This window comes from Clytia hemisphaerica, unplaced genomic scaffold (genome assembly GCF_902728285.1).
Source record: "Clytia hemisphaerica strain Z4C2 unplaced genomic scaffold, Clytia hemisphaerica genome assembly, whole genome shotgun sequence".
Classification (NCBI taxonomy): domain Eukaryota; kingdom Metazoa; phylum Cnidaria; class Hydrozoa; order Leptothecata; family Clytiidae; genus Clytia; species Clytia hemisphaerica.
The window spans coordinates 884,418-911,998 of NW_027104441.1; the positions used below are offsets into that span (position 1 = coordinate 884,418).

At 35.5% G+C, this 27,581-nt stretch overlaps 2 protein-coding genes across 2 annotated transcripts; one reads left to right on the plus strand and one right to left on the minus strand.

Annotated features, from left to right (window-relative positions):
* The first annotated feature begins 2,620 nt into the window (after positions 1-2,620).
* On the plus strand, positions 2,621-27,380 carry LOC136820842 (muscle M-line assembly protein unc-89-like). Its single transcript, XM_067077077.1, has 10 exons — positions 2,621-2,846; positions 18,326-18,607; positions 19,096-19,407; positions 19,685-20,266; positions 21,635-21,943; positions 23,166-23,471; positions 23,877-24,288; positions 25,389-25,615; positions 25,904-26,641; positions 26,948-27,380. The coding sequence occupies exons 1-10, from the start codon at positions 2,792-2,794 to the stop codon at positions 27,088-27,090; spliced, it is 3,366 nt and encodes a 1,121-aa protein (XP_066933178.1). The 5' UTR covers positions 2,621-2,791; the 3' UTR covers positions 27,091-27,380.
* LOC136820847 (uncharacterized) lies at positions 4,769-9,994 on the minus strand. Its single transcript, XM_067077084.1, has 8 exons — positions 9,738-9,994; positions 9,496-9,573; positions 8,166-8,216; positions 7,472-7,945; positions 7,079-7,248; positions 6,667-6,731; positions 5,971-6,080; positions 4,769-5,652 (listed from the first exon to the last, which is right to left on the minus strand). The coding sequence occupies exons 1-8, from the start codon at positions 9,973-9,975 to the stop codon at positions 5,411-5,413; spliced, it is 1,428 nt and encodes a 475-aa protein (XP_066933185.1). The 5' UTR covers positions 9,976-9,994; the 3' UTR covers positions 4,769-5,410.
* Positions 27,381-27,581: the final 201 nt, after the last annotated feature.

Consider the following 27,581-nt stretch of genomic DNA (forward strand, 5'->3'; position numbering starts at 1 on the left):
TTAACGTCTTTTTAAAGTCCATAGCGTCATTTTTGCAACTAAATTCTTAATTACTCTTAAGGGATTTGATTAGAACGCAATTTATATAAGGCAATTTTTTGTTAAAAGTGTTCAGGAACATAAAACATAGCTTTTATATTCAAATACCAAAATAAATTTTTCGAATGCAATGAATTTGACTCGTATCACACAGGATTGCGAGGAATAATGGGGATAATGAAGATAGGGAGGGTAGTGAGGAGAATGAGCATAGTGAGGATAATGAGGATAGTGAGGATAATCGGGACAAAAAGGATAGTAAGAATAAGGAGGGCAATGAGAATAATGAAGATAATGAGGATAATGAGGACAATGAGGATAGCGAGAATAGTGGTAATGGTAACATGTGGTAACCATGATACAATTCTACAGCATGGTGCCGCGATGCAATTTGCCATTTTTGAGGGGGTCCATATTGGGGTCCATAACGGGGTCCATAAGGCGGTCCATATTGGTGTTCATATTGGGGGGGTCCAAGTTATGTCTTCTCCCCAAATTCACAACAAAAGTCTCCATGTTTTAAACGAACATGGAAAAGAATCTCCAAGTCCAATACAAATTTTAACTGTGCATATGAGGTGATTTCCAATTGTTTACTACGTCCATGACCATATGGGATAAACATTTTCAGAAGCTAACATTCTTCATATCTGCCGTGGTGTTTGGTTTGTCAGCTTTTAAAAAGTTGGAAATTAGCCATAACAGAATCCCCCTCCCCCACAAAGAGTTTTCACTAACTGTCACTAACCATTTAAGTCATTGTTGTAGAAAAACACCAAGGGAAATTCAATCATTAAAAAACCAGTCAGTTTTGCTTCAGGTTTAAATTTTTAGCTCAAAGCTAACCAGTTCAACTATTGGGTGCATATCAATATCAAACTTTTTGATGTTACAAGTATCTAATTTTTCAGGTAAACATGGTCAGATTCATCCACAAAATATTCAGTCTCTTTGCCTTGTTACAATTTATGTAAATATACAGGCTAAATTGAAGTTAGTTTTTAGTTGTGAAAGTTGACAAAAATGTCCTGTTTTTTCAAGAAATTGCATCTCTCATTTCAAACCAACAAAATGGAAACAAAACATCAAATCCATGAAGGAATGATAAGAAAACTTCATCAGCAACCATTTCTTGTGACGATCAATAAAACCAAGGAAATTAGCAAAAGACAACAGTAGTTCGATTCATGACTTTTGGCGTTCGTTTAGCAAAAGCGATATTTCACTTGTAACCTTGCACATTTTCGATCGGATCAAGTATATACAACAAAATTTTTCGCAGATCTAGGCAAAGGATGCTCCACTCACTATTCGTGCGCTCAACCGCTCCAACGCTCGTTCTGCAAAATGTTATTCATATAAATAAAAGATGTCTCATGAGAAACTTTGATAAACATGGTAAATTTAGTGAAACACACACAAGAACTTTCTTATTTTTATAGAAGTGGTACGACTAGATGCTCTTTTCGGGACCCCCTGTGCAGTAATTACATTGACACATGCGCGATAGAAATTCTGATTTCATTTTCAACTTACAGCTACAGTAAAATGAATAGAATCGCAAAGTGCTCAAGGTAATTCGAGTGAAATATAGATGAATAGTTTGCGCCAGCATGAAATACCGTGTAGCAATTGTAATTTAGTTCGTTATTTCTCGGTATCGAAACAAAAACATTTTCACCCTAAATTTCGGAAATCACAACAATTTGATATTTCGAAAAATCAGAACCCTCATGCACCCTATGAAGATTACATCCAAATCAACTGAAGACAGTTTCAAGGTTTATCATTTGAGCCTTCAATGTTATTTCAGCCAAATGTTATTTTTGTAAGGATAAGCCATTTCTTGAGCTAATTCTACCAGACTAGAACAGGAAGATTCTAAAGCAATATCTTCATACGAGGGACAGGTGGAGAATATTGTGAATCGCGAGACGATAATCAAAAATTACAAACAATTCAATTGACAGCAATTATAAGATCGTTCGAAAAGCGAATATTTATAAATTATGAATGTCAAAGAACTGTAGCTTAGTGACGTCAAGCTGCGCATAGAAGGTTTTGATTCCTCAAGGGCGGCATGCCATTAAAAAGATTTCTCTATTATGTTACATTTGTGTGCTTGATGATACAAATTATCTATCATTCATAATTGTTTCCCAATTACATAAGGTATTTATTGCACGCTTTTGTTTTTATCACTTTTATAAGAACATCAAAATCTAAAAGACAAAGAAGATTGATGCTTTTGTCTTTGATGAAAATTTTTACAATACAGAAATCAAGGGTTTACAAATTATAACAAACTATGTTTTTTGATGCCGAAGATAAATTAGTTTCAATAACAATAGAAATTCTAAGGCGACAATTAAATAATCGAGCAAATTTGAAATTAAGAATTATAATTTCATTTGTTACGGCTCTATATTCGTTTCTTATAAAAAATCAAATATTGATACAAGTTGCAATTGACAAAACGACGTCATTATCTCAACCTATTGTTCTATTGTTCAATAGAATGGACAGATTACAGCATAAGAATAAAAGGGGAAGGATTCTGGAATCAAACCCAAAAGAAAATCACGGAGATCAGACACTACACACGGATCTCCCAATGAAATAAAGAAAAAAGAAATCTTCAAAAAAAATCAGTAGAAACACAAAAATCAGTTTTAAATTAGTTTATCTTCGATTGGTTGCGAAAGTGTCATACAACTTTTACCAGTTATTTTGGCATTGACACAGATAGACAATGATTTGGACCAGCATATTGATATGTTTTACGATAACTCTGGTTACTGCAAATGGTATGTTTATTAATTCTTTTTCGTATTTGATATTTTCTTTATCATCATCGTCCTTCGATCTAGGTCCGAAGGGAATACACGCTTTTTTTATAAGAATGGTTTAAATCCATTTCATTATGGATATTCTGAACTTTTTTGGAAAAATCACCCTAAAATATTCTTACAGTATTCTTAGGTTAGGATCCTAATCAGACTAGATTTAACATTTAGTACATACGTCTCAAGCATAAAATGACATTTTAAGGTGAGCCTTACTTGGGGGTAATTGACAATTTATAATTGAAAATGCTCTAAAAATGGCATTCTTAGCTTGAGTAGCACAATTCCATGAATATTCTTAGCTATTTTTTGGCTATTTTTTTGGCTATTTTCATCATGGACATTCTTATAAAGTGTATTCTTATTAAAAAAAGCGTGTACCTAACGAGGTAGTATTTTACCAATCTGATTAGCGTTGATGCATTGATCTCTTATCCAGAGCCACTTGCACCATATTTTGGTTTTACTGTATTGTTGATATGGTAAAATCACGGATTTAAGGAAGTTTGGTCAATATTGGTACTTCTAAGCTATTCTTCAAACGTCTAAAAAAGGGGTACAATCCTTTTTACTACTTGTTCATGCCATTCCTTAGAATTTAGGTCCATCATAGTCACAGGGGACTTTGACAGATTATGTCTGAATGGTCCCAATACACAGGTTTTGCCTAGATCGTAATTAATATTTGGGTTATTTTTGTGAGTATGTTTTAGAGTCGAATAGTGGGAGAGAGGATAAGAATGGATGAAAGTTAAAACCAGAATAGTATATTTATATGACTAATAATTCCTTTTGTTCATCGCAATTATCTTAATTTAATTAATATTCGTCGGAGGACCAAGATTTTTCAATTAAAAAGTCTTCGATCGATTTTTCACATAATTTTATCGCAGGATTATCTTGCTAAACCCAGCAGACACACAACATTGTTTCAACGTTTATATAACGTCCACAACGTCCATATAACGTTATATTAACGTTTAAACGATGTTGTGTGCCAGCTGGTTAATCTCCAAAGAAATATTACCAAAAGAAAGATACTTTTTAATTATTTTTCTTCTCTGATTTCTTTCAAAAAATTAAAGGTAATTAAAACAATAGTGTCATTACCGCTCGATTGAATCATTTTTATAGCCTCGATGTCACTTCCCTAGAAAACACATTTTTAGAAATAGAAAATCGAACAAATCTGTCCGGCCTTTTATTGTCTGTTGCTAGGAAACAACGTCGGAACGGTAATACGTCGTCGGAAAGTCGTTAAGGATTTCTTTAATTACCACCACACTTCTGCCTGATTACTCACTTCAAACTTTGGATAAATTCATGATGATATCATTTTATAATAGAACTTTTCGTAAATTGCATCACAAACATCACTTGCCTCGTTTTGATAATATTTCTAAGGTGATTAAGGGATATAATTGCCATGGTAATTGTTTGGATACGAGGAAGGTGATGTTCGTGACGTAATTTATGAAAAGGTTTATAGTTCATGAGAGGAGCTCTCAAATCGTTAAAATCTACATCAAACCCTTTTAAAGTACTTTAGAAATCTGTTATAAAATCAAATGATTTAAGGGATACCTTAAAAATTAATTTCAAAAATTTTACTGGTTCCCAAGCGACACCTCCCAGCTGGCACACAAACGTTGAATTAACGTTGGAATAAAGTTACTCTGTTAAGTTGTACCAACGTTGCCCTTAAGTTAGGAAATGAGAGTTTTTTTGACGTTAAGATTATGACGTGAAATAAACGTTGCCGAAATAATGTTGTGAAAACGTTATTATATGGTTTTATGTCTAGTTATGAAAAACCGATATTACAACTGTACTCAGATCTGTTACTTGTTCCAAAATGGCGGAGCAAACTAGAAAACGGTATCTTTTCATGTTCAAAAATATTTTCTTTTTTCAGGTTACATACTAGTATTTTTGATATGCGTAAGTCAAGATGACGTCATTTTTCCTAACGGAAGCACCCGAAAAAGCCGGGTTTTGACCTCTGTTTTTCTAATTTTAGTAACAGATCAAATCCCGGCTTTTTTCGGGTGTTTCTGTTAGAAAAATGACTTGCGCATATCAAGAATATACACTGGTTTGCCTGCACAAAATCAAGTGTAATATATATTTACTCGATGACAGAACGGACCAGCATGTTATATTTACATTTTTAATAAAAACGTTTGACTAAAAATACGACTGAGAAGACCAGCCTGGTAATATATACATTTTAAAAACGATGAAAAGAAAATGTTTTAAGTTAATCTTTTGACAGACTTTTTTTAATTTTTGAGTGTCTCGTGGATTAAAAAGACACAAGCGGTAACAGGTTAACAGTAAAAATTAAAAAAATCTTAGAATTTGAGTCCTCTCAAATAAAAACAAGCGAAGTTGATATTTGGTTAATGACGCTTGTGAATTCAAAATTAGGCTACAACACTTACAATGTTAAGTTGAAAAAAACGGAGGCTAAAAAATATATAAAATATAAACGATGCTTGAAAAAGAAAAATTTCTATTTTAGTCTAGTCACTTTCACTGTCACTGTCGTCATCGAACATTTTAAATCGTTTTGGTAGGGGTGGACTGACTTGATCTTGAAATGGCAAGCTGACTTCATTCTGAGATGGTGATGGTCTGTGTTGTGGTGGTGGGCTTTTTCTTTTCCTGCCTGATCCACCATGTTTATCAGGAGCAAATTTCAACACATCTATCATTGCATTGTAAACGTCATCCTCGGTCCCCTTACCAGAGTCTACGACTGCTTCTATAAATCAAATGTAAACAGCACATGAAGAATTGAGACAAAACGAAGCATAGATAAAAGCATACTACAGTTGACGCTCTCCAATTCGAGGTTTACCTCCAGACAGAGCTACACCCCCGGACAAGGGAAATTTCGATGATTTTTCACTACCCCCCGGACAATATATCCTCCACCCCCTATGTACGAACATTTTCTGGAAGAGCCCATTCCATGTTTTGACTTTTATATCCCTCGAGATATTTTGTAAAGTGACAGTACAATCAATCAAACCCGGCATTATTTCCTGGAAAACTATAACCAAGATTAAAATGTACTCACTGCGAACTGCTTGGAAAACTTTTGTGTCTTTAAATCTTCTTTTCGGCTCACAATTTGACTTGACCGTGCCGCACATGTTAAATTCCGACATAAGTTTATACGTCATAACTCTGAAAAGATAGATTTTAGATTTTAGCATAATATTGTACTCCTGAAATAGAGTGAAAAAATAGGCTATTATGGAAGAAAATGAAAGAATTCTTTTGATAATGGGGATCTTTAAATAAAAGTAAAATAGAGGTACGTTAGAAAAAATCGGGGTGGGGTTATTTTAGGCACCCAAGAGAGAATTTCTCTATGGATTGAATAGACTAAAGAAGACAAATGACCATGTCAACCTACATGTTATTTTTTATAAGCAAGTGTCTGCCCCTATATCAGGCTCGCATTATGCTTAGCATTCTATTGTTCTCAAACAATGGAGCCATTGTTACGGTGCCAAAAACTGAGCCTGCGTATGCTTATAAACGTTATGCTTATAAAAGAAAAAACATGTATCAACTTTGGTTCCAACTTCATAATAACACATTTTTAGTTTTGGTAAACCTCATTAAAAGATACTTATATCCCCAGAAAGGAAATTTATTCAGCCTAATCCTACTAATCAATTGTCAGCCTCAAATCTAGAGTAAACTTAAAAAAATGTTACAAATACTCCACTATTTTTGACCAGCATCAACCTCTTTGTAATCTTACCTTAGCATGGAGTTCTTAGTGGCTTCTTTGCAATCTTTTCCACCTATGTACTTCAATGATTCGATCTGAGACAAAAATATTTCTTCCTTTAAAGAGTTTATCAGACGACAAGGTTTTCTTCAGAACCTGTCAGAAATCTGAAATCTGATAGTCATGGTTTGGCACAGAAAGGATTTTCTAACTGATAGTCGTGGTCTGGCACATGACTTTCTTTCAGGACTCCCTGTTTCGTCAATAGACTACAGCCACAGGGAAAACTTAACCACTAGACTTTTTAGAGTAAAACGAGGAACTCTTCTTTTGGTAACTGGAAAAAAATCGAAAAATCAACAAGCAGGGGGGGGGGCCGTTTATTAGGCACCTGACGCTGAGAGTACTATAGAAACATCACCAAGAATGCAAATTTTCTCACCATAGAAAGATGTTTGTTCTGATTAGGATCATTCTCGTGTTCCATGAATTCTGAAATTGTAGTGAACTGGTGTAAATCGTGCGGCCTAGATGATGATGGACCGGTAGATGGTGACTGCCTGACAACTTCCAGAATTTTGGTCAACAAAGACAAAACTTTCTTTTGAAAACCTGAAAGAGGAAAAGTTAAATATGACTTCCAGGGAAAGACTCTGGGTGAAATTTTAAGCAAGTGCTAAGTCCCATGGAAAAGACTTGGTAAATTCTAAATAACAAGGAGATACTGAAAGATTTTCAAAAATGTCTATTGAAATATCACATGAACTTGTTCCCTAATAGACACCCAACCACTGCCAACCGCAGCAAAAAAGTCCAGGTATCTTGTAAAACTTACGTCCATTTTCCATAGGAAACTTGTAATTGTGTGCAATAGAATTATTTCTTGGGGTAGAATGAGATGCTGATGCATTGGGTGACTCAGCATTAGAAGTCATTGAGTGATTTGCAAACGATTTTTGACTTTTGGGGGTGGGTAGAAATACCGGTGCTGTGGCTGATTCAGCGATAGAAGTCTTTGATACAGCGAAAGATTTCTGACGTTTTAGGCTGGGTAGAGATACCGATGATTGGGATGACTCAGCAATAGAAGCCTTTGATGGAAGGGCGAATGATTTCTGACGATTTAAGTTGGGTAGAGATACTGGTGCTGTGGCTGATTCAGCAATAGAAGCCAGGGATAGATTGGCGAACGATTTGTGACGTTTTAGGCTGGAAACCGATGATTTGGGTGCTTCAGAAGAAGCCTTTGATGAAGAAGCCATCGATGGATTGGAAAAGAGACTTGTCATTTCAGTTGATGGCATCAGCACTACAATAATATAAAAATAACCCAAATTGAAATCAAAATAGTCTGATTGAGGAAAATATTTCAAGATTGTTACAGTATAGAAAAGGGCAATCCAAGAGCAATTTCAAATTTCTAATATAGAAGGGCCTGAATTACAAAAATCATGTATATCAGATGGGCAATTCACTTAAACCAGTTATTAAAAACGTATACAGAAAAAAGTACCAGAACAAAGACATACCATTTGAATTATCGTTGTTGAAATCAACCGAAGTTGGTGAATCCATGGAAGCTAAAAAAGTTTCATCTATTAACACTTCTCTGCACAGGGTTTGTAGGCTTCATATTCATGCTAGTCATGATTTAATCTTTTCTTGTGAACAAAGACCCACAATAGATATTGCGCAACACCTCACCGCATAGAATTAGACCCGCTGAAACATTTTACAGTGTGGTGTGTCCCAAAAAAAGCGGACAGATTTTTGTATAAAGTAAAATCCTGAAAATTCTTGTCACGATAAATCACATGTTTTTTTTTTTTAATCACATATGTTGTTTTGTTTTTTTTAATTCTAGTCACGATAAATCACATATGTTGTTTATCTTTTTTTTTCAAAAGTAATTTAATTGTCTGGAAAATTGGATATCTTTTGTATAAGCAAAAAAATTCTAATATCCAATCATTAATTCAAACCCCATAAAAGGCAGAGAATTTTGAGGATTTTATTATATATAAATTTTTGTCCGCTTTTTTCAGGACATACTGTATATTGAAACAAAAGGTTATTATAAAAGGAAGCCTAATAACTTAAAAGCTTGGTCCTCACTTGTTGAAAAAAGTCGCCTGCATCTAACTTTTGCACACACTAGGAAACTTTTGATAAAAAATTAAAAGAGAAAGTAAAATCGAAAGTGGAAGAGGGGAAATCACTAAAGAATTGAATAGATTTAATCCTATTTACATTTTGGTGTCTTTGAACTTTAGATGCCTGGAACAAAATTTTTTTGTTCCACGTGTCTAACCAATTTGGGCTAGATCCAGGTGTTTATTGAACATTTAACGCTTGTGTCTACGAGTGTACCCACTAGAGGTCTCAAATGCTTAGTCACGGGCGTCTAAAGTTAGATGTCGGAGTCTAATGCTTTAGAGACAATTTTTTCAACAAGTAAGGACCAAGCTTTAGTGTTTTTCTCAAATAAAATTAAAAATTTTGAGAACATTGATTGTAAATAATTAAAGAATTTGTATAAATGAGGGTTTTTCTTTAAAGTATTTGAGCTTGTGTGGTGATTTTTTAATTTTTCCAGGGGGTCTTTGCTTGAAAAACATTGTAGCAGGCAAATCTTCTGCCACCAATAATAGTGCTCAAATGTTTTCAGTGAAAAGATTGTCAAGAATATCACGAATTCAAAAACGATTTTCCAAAACAAATCAGATAAACCTATTTACTAGTACTGCATATTTTTTTTAACAAAAAGAAAGCAACAAAACAAGAAAAAACTTCAGTTCATCAATCAGCCAAATTAAATTCCTGTCAAAAATAATATTTCCTCTAGGTAATAAAACGTACCGTCTCTATCATTTCCCGATTCTTCAGCAGCTGTTGTGTAGCCTGCACCTTCCAACTCTACACATTCCTCTTTTGAACCTAATTAAAAAAAGGTAATAAAAATTTTGGGATGCTTTAAAATGAGCATGCAAGATAAAGGAGGAGATGAAAACAGGTGATTCCAGTTATGGAGCATACAGTTTTAGTATTTCAGAAAGAGCATAATATCTAAATTTAAAAATTTGATAGGATTTTACTGTTACCTGTAAACTTGATTTTTAAGACATCAAAGGTGAACCAGTCACAGCTTGGGTGTTCATGCTTTCTGGACTCAACATTAAGTGTGTCTGGCCAATATAAGATGGTTTGACTTTGTGAGACCCAATGACTGGGGACAATGCTCTGAGTTTCAATTCTGCGTCCGCTTTTTGTAACATCATGGTACACTACAAGAGACCACTCAATAGTTTGTTGCTGATTGGAGCTCCTAGTACTTGGCATTTTTACTGATTTATTTACTAAAACTGAAAAGAGTAATAAATATGAAATAAAATCCACATATCTTATGCAAACAACAGAAGTCACTTTTATATCTCCAAAAAATCTCCCGTCTCATAACATAGTTTTTTTGGTTTTTTTTTATTTGTTTTTTTTAACATCTCTTTTATCACCATAAAGCTACGGTGTATATATATATATATATATTATATATAATAAAGGTTTTTGAAGAAAAAAAAAATATACATCGTTTTCGTTTTTCTTAGACAACAAAATAAGAACAAGAATTTTTATTACCAAAAAAGGGAACTGAAAAGCACGAAAAATTCTGCTAATGCCATGTGAAGGAGAGACCGTTCTTGCCAGCGGGGCCTATCCGAAGTTGGAGAACGGTCTTGCCTCCAGAAAACATATAAAGCAGACCCTTCAAATGATGAGGCCGCTATAAAGGGCTTGGAAGCCAGAATTGAAACTGGAATTGAGTATGAGCGAGGGAATCTCCCAGAAAGTGGAACCGAAAACGAGATTGGAATCTGATGTAGATAAAGATGGAGAATCCCCTACTGTAAATAGACTTCTAAAATTCTATGTAATACGTAGACGGCGATATTATATACTAATAAATTAGTAAAGCTAGCCTAGATCTCATCTCATCTTATATCCTAGTATTGGAAGCTAAACTAGAAGATCAGGGAATCTTCCAGAAATGTAAACAAGGAAATCTAGAAAATTTTAATAGAACTAAAGATGGGAAGGAAAATGATAAAGTTGAAAATAGGGATGTAAGTCAGAATTAAGTGACTTAGTAGTAGACATAGAGAGCTTGGATGTGGAGAAAGCTAGCCTTAGTATAAAGGGTTATGATAACTCACAAGTATGAAATTAACTGATAAAAATATTTACAACTTTTTTTTTTAGGTTTTTGGAATATTAAACTCTAGTATATTTCTAAAATTTTTTTGGTTATTCACATCATGCCACAACGATAGTGTCAATAAGGTACCTTAAGGGACAAAATTTGCCAAAATTAGTTCTTGGCGATTTTAAATTTTTTGGAAATATTCCAAAATTACCTTATTTTCAAAAAAATGCTCAAAATAAGGCAAAAAAAGAGATTTTTTTCCCAGTCATTCGCCAGAATAAAAAATTTGTGCCATTCGCCAAAAACTGTTAAAATAATACTTTAGGAATTAAAAAATATCATTTAACAATGCAGATACAATCATTCCATTCTCATACTCCACACAAGCAGCTTTCCTTAAAAACTGACTTTTATGCAAATCCTGTGAACGACCTTTATAGTTGGTTCCAATCATGACAATGTTTACTGCTCTCGAAGCACATGGCACTGAGAAAAAATCTTGACATAAAGAAGATCTGTATACCTTACAATTGAAAATGTCTTTCATTGGAGAACTTTGAATTTGAGCAAAGTTTCCATCTCCTGTTAGAAACCAAGAATCCTTTGCACTGTTCGAAAGTTTTGTTACCAAATGTTTCTTGGTACATAAATCAATACAATGTTCGTCAAACTCGTGGATTCTTCTTACAATTTGACTCAAAGGATTTTGTGCCTTTCTGATGAACTTCTTAAAAAATTGTAAATGGTTCTCAAATGGAAATGAAGAAATAGAGTCCAATGAACAATTGTGATATTCCACATCATCGCATATGTGAACAAGGTTGTGTACATTGTAAACAGTGAACGTGGTACCATATAAATATCGGCTCTTTTTGACAAAATATGTCAATAATTTTCGTGCATTTTCCAAATTTTCATTTCGTACAAAATCATTAGACTCAAGTAAAATTCTGAATGCAACAACCAAAGATAAAAAATGCTTGTATCGGTCTTCACTCAAAATATCTCTTAGAACAATAAATCCAGTGTATAATAAAAAAAGGCGGAATTCAGTTGCTTTCCATCTTTTTAGGTCCTTGAGACCTCTCGGTTGGCGAGCAAAGTCAGATGGAAATTTTCCACTCATACTGTTTAGAGAAGATGAAATCCTATTTAGTTGACCAGCAGATAGTTTATAACGTCTGTCACCTTCTTTCCAAACAATTAGCAGTCTTTTGACAACTCCAAGGCACACAAGATGCATGTAGTCAAGGGGAAATTGAGATACACAGCAAATGCCAAATTCCACCAAGCAGGTAAGCTCAAGTTGATGTTTTCCAGCATATTCAAATCTTGCAAACGCTTCATTAGTCCTTTGGTCAGAATCAAGGTTGTGAAATACCATACGCCTTGAAATACTTTCTCCTTTAGCATCACACCGCTCACAACCATGATAGCCATTGTGTGCCTTGACACACTTTAAAAATTGACGTGCTGGAGCATCACAAGGCAAAGTGAAAATTATAACTCGATAAGATATTCCTTCGAATTCTAGTCCTTCCAATTTCAAAGAAGCATACTCAAAAAGAAAATCATTTAAGAAATCACGAAGGTTAGTTGGTTTTGAAGTCCCATAATAAAGGGCAACTGTAAATGGAGTCAGTTTGGAAAAGTTACACAATATTGGCCAAAATTGACCATTGGTGGACTTAAATATTGGAAGCCCATCCACATTAACACATAACTTTATGCAGTTATCAGGGATATTTATTCCTGGATTCTTTGAAAGTGCTCTAATAATTCCTTTCTTAATGCCAAGGTAACAATATTCTCCACCAGCTTTAGACACTATTGGAGAGGTACGAGGTGTATGAAGTAGTGTTCTTGTGTCTTTTGGTAGTTGCTCATCGTGTCCATTTTTTTTAAGTAAGGAAAGTAATTCATCACTAGCCGTTCTAGTTATTTTGTTTTTCAAAATCCAAGAAGCGAGATCTGAAGGGAAATCTGAAAAGACCTCTTCATTTTCACAATTTCCCTCTAAGCCATCAATATGTTCCCTAAAAAAGTTATGGATTTCTTCGTCACTACTCGATTCAAAGTCAGACTGTTCTTCATCACTTGGAATGTTCTCTAATGGCAAATCTTCTTCATAGCTTGGGCCAGGGCTGCAAGACACAATTTCATCTTCTGTAGTAACGCAAGGTTCTTCAGATGAAGATAGGTCTTTTAAAATGTTTTCGATCCTTTTATTATCTTTTCTCCATTTACGTTGATATTCATTGCGGTTCATGAAAAAATTGTATGAAGTCTTGGAAATGGATAAAAATACAATAATGATACATTTATTTTTAATTTTTCAGTCTGCTAATATGTCCTGTGACCTGCGTATTGACTAACCAGAACCCAATCGGCCTATTAGGCTTAATTTAACAATCAAACAACACAAGAGCAAAGGAAATTGAACTTGATTAAGACAGTATATTTTGATAAAAACGTCTCAACTTCTGAGATGTTAAAAAAATAAGCACAAAGTAGTTCAACAGCCTAGTAGTATAGCTGAATGTCCTTTAGCTTTACACATTTCATTGAACCAGGTTTATAAAAACTTTGGCTGAAATTTGACAAACATTATCAAAACCAAGTCTGTGTCTCTTTACGGTAGTTCCTACTTATACAAACGACGCAATAAAAGGTATATAAAATCTTTAAAAAAAAAAGTGACATTTTCACAATTTTTTTTAGTTGTGGTGGTTGGGGTCGTGAAATGATTGTCGCCTGCTAAATATAAGACAAGGTCCGATGGAGAAAAAAAATCCTCTAACCAAAGCAAAACCCACCAGAAAATTGAACTCATCAAAATCCTCATACTCAGTGGTCAAAACACACACAGTAGCATTTCTGAAGAATATTTGAGTTTGAGAGGGAGAGTTAATTCACCACCACACACTCACTCAGAATTTTAGAAAACATACCAAACAAAAGAGTATATTTGCATAAAAAACAAAATAATATACTGTAAAAGCAGGCCTGGGGGGGTCACTCATATGATCTGGCCTACGTCATGTGCCGCGCTAAAGGGTGGGGTTTTTCTGCATCCCAAAATGCACTGTAAGGGTGTGATTTTGTGAGATTACACTGCAAGGGTCGAATTTTAAAACGAATTCAAAATAATTGTTAAAAAAAAAGGTTTTTACTTCTCGTTTGCTTGAAAAAGTTTCTATTGCCTGATAATTACAGCCAGACGATCTCAATCGAACGGAATCTACGATCGAACCAGTCGAACCAAATCAAATGCAATCAACCGATTGAAATTCGATTGTCGAACGCAATCGAATCTCAATCGAACGTCAAAGTTCTGGGTAATATTCGATTGGTTCGATTGTTTTTCGACTGGTTCGATTGAGATCGTCTGGCTTTATTCTTGCAGCTTCCCAACATCCAAGCTCTCAAACATCACGAGCCAAATGAAATTACTTTCAATTTCCCGTAGAAATAATGCGATGAACAATCCAAGGGTCAATGAATCGACGATCGAACGCAATCGAACATCAATCAAACGCAATCGAATGTCAATCGAATCTGAAAATTGCGGTAATATTCAATTGGGTTCGACAATCGAATTTTAATCGGTCGATTGCGTCCGATCGTTGATTCCGTTCGATTGAGATCGTCTGGTTACAGCTGACAAGAATAATTTTCTCAGTTTTTCTTTGAAACAGAAAATTTCCCAAGCTCCTTCTCTTCACGTAGATTTACAGCTGAGAAATATAGTGCACTATAAGGGTTGGGTAAATCAAGAGAAAATGCACTGAAAGGGTAACTTTTCAGCCATATTGAACTGCACTGTAAGGGTACGATTTTGAAAAACAGATTTTCCGCGGCACATACCGTCATTTCAAAATCGAGTGCCCCCCCCGGAAAGCAGGGAAACACAAGAAAGGCCTTGCTTACAGTAGTCTGGCAGAAATAAAAGTTGACCTGGAAAGAAATTCCGCGTAAACTTTCTTGGTATTACTATTGTTGGAAGCGGAATTTTACGAGGTCTAACATACTCAGAGCCTCACGTTGAGGCCCTTGGGGAAAAAAAATTGGTCTAATAAAACACTTAGGACCTATTTTCGATATAAAATGCCTTGAAAAGTGCTACTCTTGCAATGGTAGGTGTCTTTCAAAACATTCAAATATGTATATATACCCCTGTCTCAAAAATCTGGGGGGGGGATCTCCCAACAAACACATTTCTGGAAACCACAAGCAATTAAAAAGTGTCATCCATGATATGAAATGGGTCAAGTGCAAGGTGAAAGCCCTTGGGCGAAAGCACATGGGGATAGCGCTGACTTTCAAGACTTTGAATAGCTTTGATAGGTTCTTAGTGTAGCTGATGACCAGTACACTGCTAAAAAACGTATCTATTTTGGGGCGAAGAAGTACACTTCAGTCTTGATTTTACCAAATGTTTTCCCAAAGGGTCTCATCATGAGGCTCTGAGTATGATAATCTACATAAAATTTTGCTTCCAACGGTACCAAGAAAGTTTACGCATAATTTTTTTCTACGTCACCCCTGTTTTAAGGACCCTGCCGACGCACCGGACTTAACGTACACCGGACACGCGAAAGTCCGGTGTAAAATGAGAATTTTTTTTACCACTGGACAATCTCTACACCGGACTTAAGAAAGTCGGATGTCCGGTGTTGGAGAAGGATATTTTTTTCCACCGGACAATCAAAACACCGGACATGACCAGTCCGGTGCGTCCGGTGTTTCTTAATTTTTTGTTTCATAAATGTCCGGTGTCCAAAATTCCCTGTATACAACACCGGACTGACACCGGACTTATTGCGTCCGGTGTAGCGAAAGGATACTTTTTGCCACCGGACAAATACACTGGACAGTCCGGTGCGTCGGCAGGGTCCTCTGTTTTATTGTATTTCGGCCAGACTACAGGCTTATATGTTGAACTGCTAAGAGTATCAGTAAAGAAGGAGTTAGTTGTTGGATGGTCATTATGGAGAGATGGAAAAAGTAGGTCAAAATTAATTTTAATAGCTTACCAAAATCCAAACGACATAAAGCAAACATGATAATCATTCTACTATTGTTAAAAATTTTCTTTATAATTTCATTTTGATAACACAGAACATACAGCCAGAGCTGTGAATTTTGGAAAGAAAATTTCTTGTCCATGAGCTGCTAAACTTTTTACTTTAGCGGACCTGGGTGTACCGTCTCCCGCCAAACATTTTGTTGATTGACAGCATTGGAAAGAGAATGCCGGGAAATCAAGGCAAATCAATCAGGGGGCTTTTATATCAACAAACATGTAATCAATTAAACTTCTCAGATTAATATTTGTATGATTTTTATCTTACACCTATTCATAATAATAGCAAACAGCAAAATATAAGAACATTTTTAAAAAGAAAAAAGGTCCTTTTTAAGGGTTTTTAAGCCAGGACACAATATTCAAACCCCCGTTATGTAGTGTCACGTGACTAAAAATGTGACAAAAAAACCGGTTGGGCGGATATGGGGTGATGCTATTCTGCGCCCGCACGAAATTTCTTTCGAAGTGTTATTTGGCGTGTAGGGGCGACCGCCATATAGAAATATCCCGCCAGTGGACACGTTTTATCACACAGAAAAAAAAACACAAGTCCTGATTATTTTTCGGCGGAACAATTTTCTTCGCTGCGATGTAATCTTTCTTTGAGCAATCAATCACCGACTTTTTTTATCTCGGTAAGTAATAAGTTTGGTCATGATTTGCTCAACTCAGCATTATTCAAAATAATCAAACAAACCATGTTGTAAATGCGTTGTTTTAATGGTATTTAACGTAACGTTGTGCTAATGACTAAAACAAAACTAAAAAACAACTTAAGGCAAGCATTATGAAACCTTTCGTTGCCATCCTTACGTTAATACTACATTGTCATGACGTGAGTTTCATGACGTTTATAAAGCAACTTTAATGGAACGTTGTTTAACGTTGAGAAAAGGTTGTGTAACGTTGCGACCTTAAAACAACTAAAAAAGAACGTTATACAAACGTTGTGTGCCAGCTGGGCTTTTTTAAGTAAAATTTGAATTTGATCAAAACAGGGAAGTAAGGAGACAACCAACAATTTAACTTCAGGAAGATTTTAAAATATTAATGATACATAAAAAGGGATAGCACGTAACAAAATCAATATGAAAGTCTGCAAACTTAATTAGCTATCAATGTTAAACTTCCCTCGACAAATCGGTTGAGTAATTAATCTTTCATTAATCCCTTTTTATCTCATTAATGATAAAATGCAGGAACTATAGACGACCAGGAAGAACAAATTAAAGCCTCAGCCGCCAGATTGATAAAGAAATTTTAAAAGTGATTGAGTGACTGACAGGCTATACAAAACTTCTAGTAAAAATTTGCTACACACTATCCTTCAACACTCCTTTTCCATCAATTTTATGTCTTTTAAACTCTTATGAAAAGGAGAATCTGACGGCAGAAAAAGTAGGTAGGATCATAGACTAGAGTCTACTTCTGGCTGAACTTTGCTTTTTGATAATTTTTGATGACGCTGAGTCCAGTGAAGTAGACTAGGAGCGTTTGGCGAGGTCGCCATTTTGAAAAAGAATGTTTAAAATCCAAATAACAAAAAAACTACTCGAAGTTGAAAGGTCTAATCAAAAATGAGAAACAAACATCAATAACAGATTTGCAATCCCTTATTCTCAAATAAAAACATTGCTTCGTACTGTTTTTACCTTCCAAAAACAACTAAAATCTAAGGCTAAGCAAAAGCATATTACCATATACTACCGGGCCACTTAATCGCGCCATCCAGTCTATCAAAAAGCTTTAAGTGGACCCCGGGCTAGTAGGATCACAGATATCTGTAAAGCCCGAAGGGCTAGATAGGCAACTTTAAGCTTTCTCTAGCAAAAAAAAGTGAAGCAAAAATTTGATTTTTTAAATTTCGTGCCGATGGATAGTAGGATCTAGCATTTTAATTGTTTTCGGAGGGCGAGATAAAAAAAAGTAGGCGGCAAACGCTATTTCACATCTCTCAAACCGGTGAAATTGCATATTTTAGTCACGTGACTCTGGTAGGAAATCCTTCCAAAGATGAGCTTCACTTTTTGACCAAGGCCGCAAATCTAGCCCTTCGGGCTTTAGAGATCTGTGGGTAGGATGTGCTAGATTCCCGGCTAGATTATGTTGGTCAAAAACCATTATTGCTAATCGGCAATTGTTGTATCTTTTACATCAAGTTTGAAAGCTGAAGGGTAGTTCAGCTCGTATTAAGACAATCAAGTCAGTAATTTTATAGACATACCCCTTTAAGTAAGTAACTGGTAAACTTACTTTCAAAATCCTTAAAAGCTAAAATATGTGTGGCTTACACGTGCCTATCTAGAAGCTTTAGAATAGTATGTTGCTCTATATTACATTTATGTTTTATGCTTCTAGCTTTCAGCCCATACTGATGAACTATGTCGATTAATCTCTTTCAGATCCTCCAACCGTTGGATGGGCTGGACCAAGTTACACTACTAGAAAGGAAGGTGAAAGTTTTGAATTCTTTTGCAACAGTGGTTCAAAACCAACACCAAAGGTTACTTGGATTAAAGATGGAGCTGAATTAGACACGTCACAAAGTACAATTTATATTCCAGATGGAAATAAGTTAAAGATACCAAAAGTGACTTCTGAAGTAGCTGGCAAATATAGATGTAAAGTTGAGAATGAGTTTGGTTCAAATATCTTGGGATGGGACTTGAACCTTATTGTACCATGTAAGGAAAAATCAATTTTGTAGGACTTAAATGTCCATAGTTTAACTATGAAATAATAACTATTATTGAGGTCTTGAATGAGACCAGGTTTGTTGAGCCTGGAAATTACCGTGAAAAGCACAAAGTCGATATCATATATTGACCTGTACCGACCAATCCAGATTCTATTCAGCGCGCATACAATCAACGCAGAGAAATATTGACACATGCAAGATAATATTTATATTATTGGTCTATATATATTGGTATATATATTCTTTGAAAACTCAACCTTTGATACTCAGAGTACCTGGAAATATTGATAGGCTTCTGTTCATCCTCTAACGAAAACAGTTTCATATAGAGGAATTAGATAGAGGTCTTAAGAAGAAGATTCGAACTAGGAAATAGAATCAATTCGACTAGAATCATAAATCTTCTAATATTGTTGCAAAAAAAACCCTTAATAGTAATTTTCTAATTTTCTAATTTTGCTTTTATAATCACAGATATGGAAGATGTGTTCGCATATACGCCCCGTAATAATTTCTTTTACGCCTCAAAACGACAAGCATGGGCTAACTGTGCCGCCCCTAAAGGTTCGCCACGCCCTTTAATCACTTTTATCAACGGTACAAGTGGAAAACCTATCAATACTGACGAAGCACGCATCGAGACGAGAATGTTTTCAAGAGGGGACATGCTTTTATATCAAATGCTTGTTAAGGATGCTACAGATTATGATACTCATACAAAATGGGCATGCAAAGCTAGCAGTGCTGCTGGAGATAAATACTCATATTTCAAAGTTGAATTCTACAGTATGTTTACTTTATAATGATATGCTTGCCACCACCACACCAAAAACCTCCTTTTTCAATTGATTTATACACTAAATCACACTGGGTAGAGTCTCTTCAACTCAAACCTCTATTACTCCCATGTCTCCTTAGCTCGAACAAGTTTTATGGTCCCTTCAGTCAACAATGCCTAATAAACCTTAATCTAAACTCAAAATTTCCTTAACTCGAACAAAATTGTATTCCCCGTGCGTGTTCGAGTTATGGAGACTCAACTGTATTTCATTTGCTTATATAGAGGCACCTGCTGCACCATCAAACATCAAATTTACAGACCGTCTGGAAGGTTTTATTCTCAATTGGGATTTTATTCGTAATGATATCAGCCATTATCATTTTCGTCTCACCACAAGTGATAATAAAGTGTTGGAATACAAGATGAAGGAAACAACTGAACACGAGATCTACATCACCAAATACGAAATCCGAAATCTTGAGCGGGGAAAAACATACAAAGTTGAGATGAGAGCTGTTGACAAAGATGGACAAATTGGGGAATGGAGCAATCCGATTAATTATAAAACGGTTACTGAAATAGCACCTTATTTGGACTATCCGCTACCTTTGAAAACCCCTGTCGCAGAAGGAGTTAAACATATAGTCAAGTGTCAAATTCGTGGAGAACCGATTCCGAAAATCGTTTGGACTTTGAACGGGAAACAAATATCGGAATCAAATTCGGATTATGAAATGGTTAATGATAAAGGAGAATTGATCTTGGTGAAACCCGTTCGGGATCGTTTGAATGGTATCTATCAATGTCAAGGAACAAATAAGCTTGGCAGCATAAAAAATAATCCAACAACTTTAGATGTCGAGTGTAAGTTTAAAGTTTTTATACTTTTTCTAAAAATCTTTTGAGAAACTAATTATTAGGGCGGAGACGGTGAAACTGAAAGTAATTTTGATTGGTAAAATCTTGATCTTCAAAAACCACACCTTTTTGTTGATGGTCATTACCCTCTCATTAGAATGTGAAAACCTGCGCAACGTTTTTTCAATGTCTATCTAACGTTCACAACATCCATGTAACGTTTTCGAACGTTGATACAACGTTATGTGCTAGCTGCGTTTCCTAAAAACTTTATTTACTTAGCTCAGATCTTGGTATCTAAAGATGTTTGATGACTTAGCTCTAGAGAGGGAAATATATAATTTCCATTTAGAATTTGCCAATTCATATAACTATTGCCAATAAAGCTCACGTTCCCTAATTATGATATTACGACCGATGTTTCTTTTGTCGAGTAAAACAGGAAGAAGAGGAGTCCACGCGAATCTCAACTTTTAATTAGCCTTCATTAGCATCAGCAATAATTAATTACTCCTGAAGTACAATAAGGAAGCCATTGAACTGTTTTAATGACTTTTTTGTTAATTACATTTTCCGTGATTACACACTGGATGTTGGTCGCTTCCATAATATTTGTAATCACCATTTCGTGAAATATGGATGGGTTTGCATTAACATACAATTTTTTTCAAAATTGCCAAAAAATATGAACAATAAAAGAACAATGCTGAACTTGAAATTACTCTATTTCAAGTAATTTAGTAATAAAATTGGGTATAACACCTAAAATACCTCAATTAATCCTATAAATATTAACAGCATGAGAACAATAGACGATATCGGCTTTCCGAATCATTACCCATGATGCATTGCGCAAAAAAATTCACGGACGATATTGACACACTGAATCTTTTTGCACAATGCATCATGGGTAATCATTCGGGGAGAATTTCGTTAAGCCGGATATCGTCTATTCCAGGGTTAAGCTGCCAGTATGTTACCATCTAAGTTCTGGTTTACACCAAGACTCGGCCTAAACAAATCAAGCAATCTCTTGGTATCTTATTTGTTTAAATCAGCCAATCGATCGGTGCTAAGAAAAGTCGTTGTTGAGTTAAAGATCAAATCGTCCCTCACATGACTTAAGGTTTAATCTCAAAATTAATACCTTATGAAATTTAGAGTTTTACTGTGGTGGTCATCTTTGAGATTGAGATTGCCCTTTTTTCATGTAGAGGAATAGTCGATGTTTTCATATGACAAAAAGGCCAATCTCAAAGGCAGAACAGGATTGCAAGTTTTCCAATTTTCCAAGACACTTATTTTGAGATTGAACCTTTAGTCATGTGAGGGACGAAATCTAAGAATCATTTTCTACCTTTTCATCGTATACAGGGATCGAAAAGAAATTTGAATTCTCACCACGCAACCATACATTCTACCGAGGATTAAGATTCATCCGTATTTCATGCCGACCTCCAAAATCCTCCCCGGCTGCCGATGTTGATTGGTTATGGAATGATCGTAAAATCAACCCTTTTACCATCTCTAATTTCGCTAAAGTCGTTTATAATGACCCTCTTGGCGTCCTGTATCATGCATTGGAGATTCGAAAACCAACATCTGCTTTGGCTGGTAATTACTCATGCGTTGCTAAGAATGTTGGTGGCACCCAATTCGCTAATTTAACTGTTAAAGAAATTCGTAAGTAACTCTAGTAGCGTCTCTTTAACTCGATTCTCTATAAATCGAATGTTTTCTCGTCCATTCAGTTAACGATGCCTTTTATAAACCCTACTTCGAAACTCGATCAAGTTCGTGTTCCCCGACAATTTTCGCGCGATTCTTGAACAATAGTGATATCGGCTTTACATGAAAACTCAGATTTGACCCCCGAGAATTGCCTACAATGCTTTGAGTGGAAATAATTTAATCGTGAACTTTTTTCCGCGCAAAGCATTGTGAGCAATTCTCGGGGGGAGGGGGCAAATCTTGAGTTTTCACGTTATGCCGATATCGTCTATTAAAGACAATTTGTACATAACAAGGCGGTAGAAAACCGATCATTTTTACCAATTGTTCGGGTACAGGCTGAATAGAACTATGAATTACAGTTGACGCTTGCTAATTCGAATTTCAAGGGGAATTGAATAAGGGAGCATATTGAATAGTAGAGTGTCGTTAATGAGTATTTTTTGTTGACAGCAACTTTCAAAATTATCAATAATGATAATGGAGCGTATCTTGTAAAAACGTATAGTAAAAAAAAAACCGTATGCAATTTACGTTATATCCTGTTTTTTTGATTTTTTTTTATGCGCGCAATTTGATGCATGTTTTCAGTTCAATAGTTTTACGATGCGATGTGCGTAATTTTTGATTTCCTGGTTACAAAAATATTTTTTTATAAACAGCAACGCAATTGTAAACACAGATCCGTAAATTTCCTATATCCTAGAAAATTTCATGTAGATACAATAGCGACCAACGAGGAAGTCTGAAAATAATTATTTTTCACTAGGCAATCAATTTTAAAATAGGATAATTCTATGATTGGATGCTATTCTTTAAAAACAATTAATCTGTCAAAAATGTTCACCCTTGAGTTATACCTTGTATCAACAGGCCCTACATGTTTTTTTATATAAGCAAGTGTCTGCCCCTACATCAGGCTCGCATTATGCTTAGCATTCTATTGTTCTCAAACAATAGAGCCATTGTTTAGGTATCAAAAACTGAGCCTGCATATGCTTATAAAACGTTATGCTTATAAAAGAAAAAACATGTATACTAGAAAGTGCTCTTATTCGAAATTTTACCGCCAAAAATTCATCATTAAAAGATTAAGACCCACCTAGCGTAAAAAATCAAAACCATCATAAAGTAAAGTCTAACCAACCCAATTCATTCATTCTTCTTCTTATAGTCCCAAAGAAACCGCTAGCTATCAGTGATCCAAAATCATTGACCCAACTTTTCGCTGATAAAGAAGAATCATTCAAATTGAGTTGTCATTTCTTGGCTGATCCAACACCATCAATTGTTTGGTATCACAATAAACAAAAAATCAACATGGAAAACAACCCTTATTTCTCTGTTACTGATGATGGTAAAGGTCTGAGTACACTGACATTGAAATCATTGAACAAAATACATCACGGTGATTATTATTGCACGGCGACCAATGAACACGGAACGACGACAACCACGAATGGATTCATTGATCTGATTTGTAAGTTACTAAACATGATTCTTTCTAAACAATTCATGTTTTCATGTTTTTCTTTTTTTGTTAGAAGTTTCAATTCCGTAAAAAAAAAGATGTCATCAAAGAAATTAGTCTTGGAATATTCTTTACCGGTTTTAAAGCTCTCGTCAAAAAACTTTCCAATCTCCTAAGTACGGTATCTTTACCAAACAATTTTCCTTAAGAATTCACAGCAGAACATTTTTTTTCCAATAAAATCTCCCAAATAATCACCCACAACTATGCTAGGCTACTGACATTCACTAACGGATTCCTTTTCTTTATACTACTGGGTTTTAAAGAGGTCTTTGATTCAGACTACAACTGTGCTTGATTTTCCACCTGAGTGAATCTGGTTTAAAAAGAAGTTTTCCATTTCCTATAACTTAGATATGGATCCAGATTTCGTGTACTGGCAAAAGGAAACGTACGTATACGACAAACCAGGGTACAAGCATGCTAACATCATTTGTCGCCCACCTAAAGGAAACCCCTCAACACGTGTTGTCTGGTCAAATGGTACCGAAGATAATTTACAATACCAATCCAACCCAGATCAAACTTGGATTACAAATGATTTAGAAAATGGAAATTTCGTAATGAAAATTGATAATGCTGTTAAATATGTTGGCTATGGGCTTGTTGGATGTGCAGCTTGGAACCACAAAATTGGATTTGCAGGAAAATATAATTTGCAATTGACTAAATTGGTCAAAGTTGGCGCACCAAAGATAGAATCGACAAAGGTGACATTCGAATCAGCTACAGCAATGAAAGTGACAGTAAAACTGGAAAAAGAAAGGTAGGAATTTTCATTTTTCAATACGTTAATACGGTGAAAGTTCATGAACGTCAATGCTGATAGTCTTCGGTTGGGACAATTTTAGCCTAAAACTTATGCTTATAAGAGGCTAGCCAATATTTGACACCAAAACTTACACAATACGTCTCCGATCCATCTTGTCTAAGCCCTTCTCCATATATTATGAAAATTAGAAGTTAAGTAAAGATTTTTCGATACGTTAATACGGTGAAGGTTCATGAACTTCAATGCTGATAATCTTTTGTTTTTTAAGTTACAATGGCAATGTAGAGACTATAGACTGTCGATGCTAACCCTTTATTGAACATTTACTTCAATAATACCGGAAGTTACGTAACTTAATAAGCCATAAAAAACCCCTTTTAGTTTATGAACTCGATAAATTTAATCTGAAAATTAAGATACACTACAGTGCCGTAGGAAGCATTTCCATATTGGGGGGGGGGGCTGAAGTTTAGTGACACCGCGAGGGCCAACCATGGTTTGGGCCGAGGGGGGAAATTTTGAAAATTTGAGCTCTAGATAGCTTGAAAATGCACTCAATTGTGACAATTATGACAAATTAAAAAAGAAAAACTTTGCATTTTGCAAATAACCATTTTTGAAAAAATTATTGGGGGGGGGCATAGCCCCCCCTTTGCCCACCAGTTGCTACGGCACTGCACTAGACTGATCGCAAATGAAAATCATTCAAGCCCTTAGAGCAGGTCAACTTTACCAGTTCATAGCTTAGGATATGAAACCATTGAAACAATTGAATTTGCCTTTGAAATATTGGGGGCTTTAAACCATGTTCAGACGTTACGGTTCCGTTCCGTTCCGAAACAGGTGTGAACGTCAAAATTCGAAACGTCAAAAAAGAAGACGTTACAAAGCAAAACAGATCGAAACAGTTTTGCTCCACTTTTTTCATCGAAACGGAACTGCTCCGTTTTCTTGCTCCGAAACGTTCTGCAACCAATATGAACCCACTCGATCCGTAACGAAAATGATACCAGAACGAAACGGAACAGTAACGCGTGAACATGATCTTCAATTCAATATAAAAATACCTCCCAACATTCTTTTTATTCAATCAGATATGATGCTGAGTTTACTATTACAGTCACCGGTAAAAAAGACTCCACAGGAAATGTTCGTCGTCGCAGAAGAAACACGGATGAAGTTATTTACACCAACAAAACTAAATCCCTTGAAAACACTGTCGAAGCTGATATGTGGCGATTCTCAGATATCAAAGTTCAAGTCACTGCCAGTGATCCTGCTGAGCAAAAGACTGAAGCTATAATGGAAGTACCGGACTCAGGTACTGAATGAAATTAATTTTCTGCTTTCCTATTCCCCGTGCGCTCGTCCCATTGCGGCACGCCGAACCAGCCGAATCAACTTTTGATTCCCCATTTCGTATGTATTTTGATGAACTTGTGTTGCAAGCAACCCAACACCTTGAGTGCCCCCGGGGGAAGCAAAACAACACCAACTAACAACATCGATAAACAACTAGCAACTAGACCTCAGATCTTTTTCATCGTCCAATAATTTCTTTTGATTTAAATAAGTTCAGATAGATCATTGAAAACTTGTTCATTTTTAGATATTCCACCCAAACCTACGACGACCACCCCAAAACCAACGACAACGACCACCCCAGAACCAACGACAACGACCACTGAACCACCAACGACAATGACTACCCAAGCACCAACGACAACGACCACCCCAGAGCCAACAACAACGACCACCAAAGCACCAACCACAACAACCACTCAGGCAGAAACCACCGCAAAAGCCACGGAAAAAACAGTTGAAATAACTACCAAAGCCACAACTACAGAAAAAGCAAAGGAAACAACAGAATCTGCAACAACCACGACAACTACAACACAAAGCGCAACATCTTCTACCGAATCTCTAAAGACAACCGAACAATCTATGACAACAACCACAACACAATCAACGACCTCTACAACTGAGGCAGAACCCACAACTGAATCTGAAGTAAAGAAAGTCGATCCCGTCACAACCGTAAAATCAACGGAATTAACCGAAAAAGCAACGGAAACAACCGAAAAAGCAACGGAATCAACTGAAAAAACAACGGAATCAACCGAAAAAGCAACGGAAACAACCGAAAAGCCGACACAAACGACCGAAAAAACAACGGAAAAATCATCATCTTCAACCGAAAACCCAAAAACAACGACATTGGCTGATACTACTACAACCACAGAGGAGACAGACGAAAAAGTTGCAACAACAAATAAAAACGGGGTGGTTAGCGTTGCCACACCCACTACTGAAGCCACCCTCAACGTCAAATCATCCAATAGTGGTAGGTTATTTTCTTTTCATTTAATGTTTTCTGTTTAATAATATGTTGGGGATGATTCTATGTGGTTGTTGATTGGCTTAACAAACTTACCAAAGGAAGAGGCTAGATTTTTGCATCAAAAAGTCTAGTTAGACTAATTATTAAAATAGACAAGTAATTTTAAGAGTTTTAGAGGACGCGACATAATATCAAAATAATAGGTTTTAAAGAATCGTCTGTCTTGAAATGAGATTTGGGTTATTTAGTTCTGTAATGGATAAAAAACAAGTTTTTTTGAAAAAATCCCTTCTTTTTCTTTCCTAATAGGTAAGACAACGTCAGGCAAAAAATTAAAGGATGTTCAATTAGTTGGCATTATTGTTGGCGCATGCGTATTCTTCATCTTGATTCTGATTCTGGTCATGTGGTTGGTTAGAAGATCAAGGTCACGATCCTCAAAAGGATATTAAGAATTTCAGCAAAAGAAATCCTGAAAATAAGTTTTGACTCTTTGGGCCTTATTGACATTGTAATATTTTTCAAGGACACGGTCCCCTAACGGATTTTAAGAATGTCAAGAAATCAGATCCAGAATTTTAACTCATTGATCCTTTGGGAATTAATATTTTCGGTGTTCCAATCGTGGTGATCATTAGATACATAATACGGAAATGAATTTTGATATCACATTTTCACTCTAAATAGAAATCAAGAGAATTGGAGAGACTTTGACTTTTTTTAGACTTGATATGTCTTTTCATTAGACACGAGACATTCTTTATTATACATTGAGTCAAGTCAACATTGAGTGATTTTGGTTGATTTTTAACCTAGAAGGGCCCTTGGAGTCAAAATAAAAATTACTCATAATTTTATTGAAATTTTATACTGATAATTAAAAATGAGACAAAATGAATAAATTTTATTTATTTAATTGCATGACTGTTATTAAAATTGTATT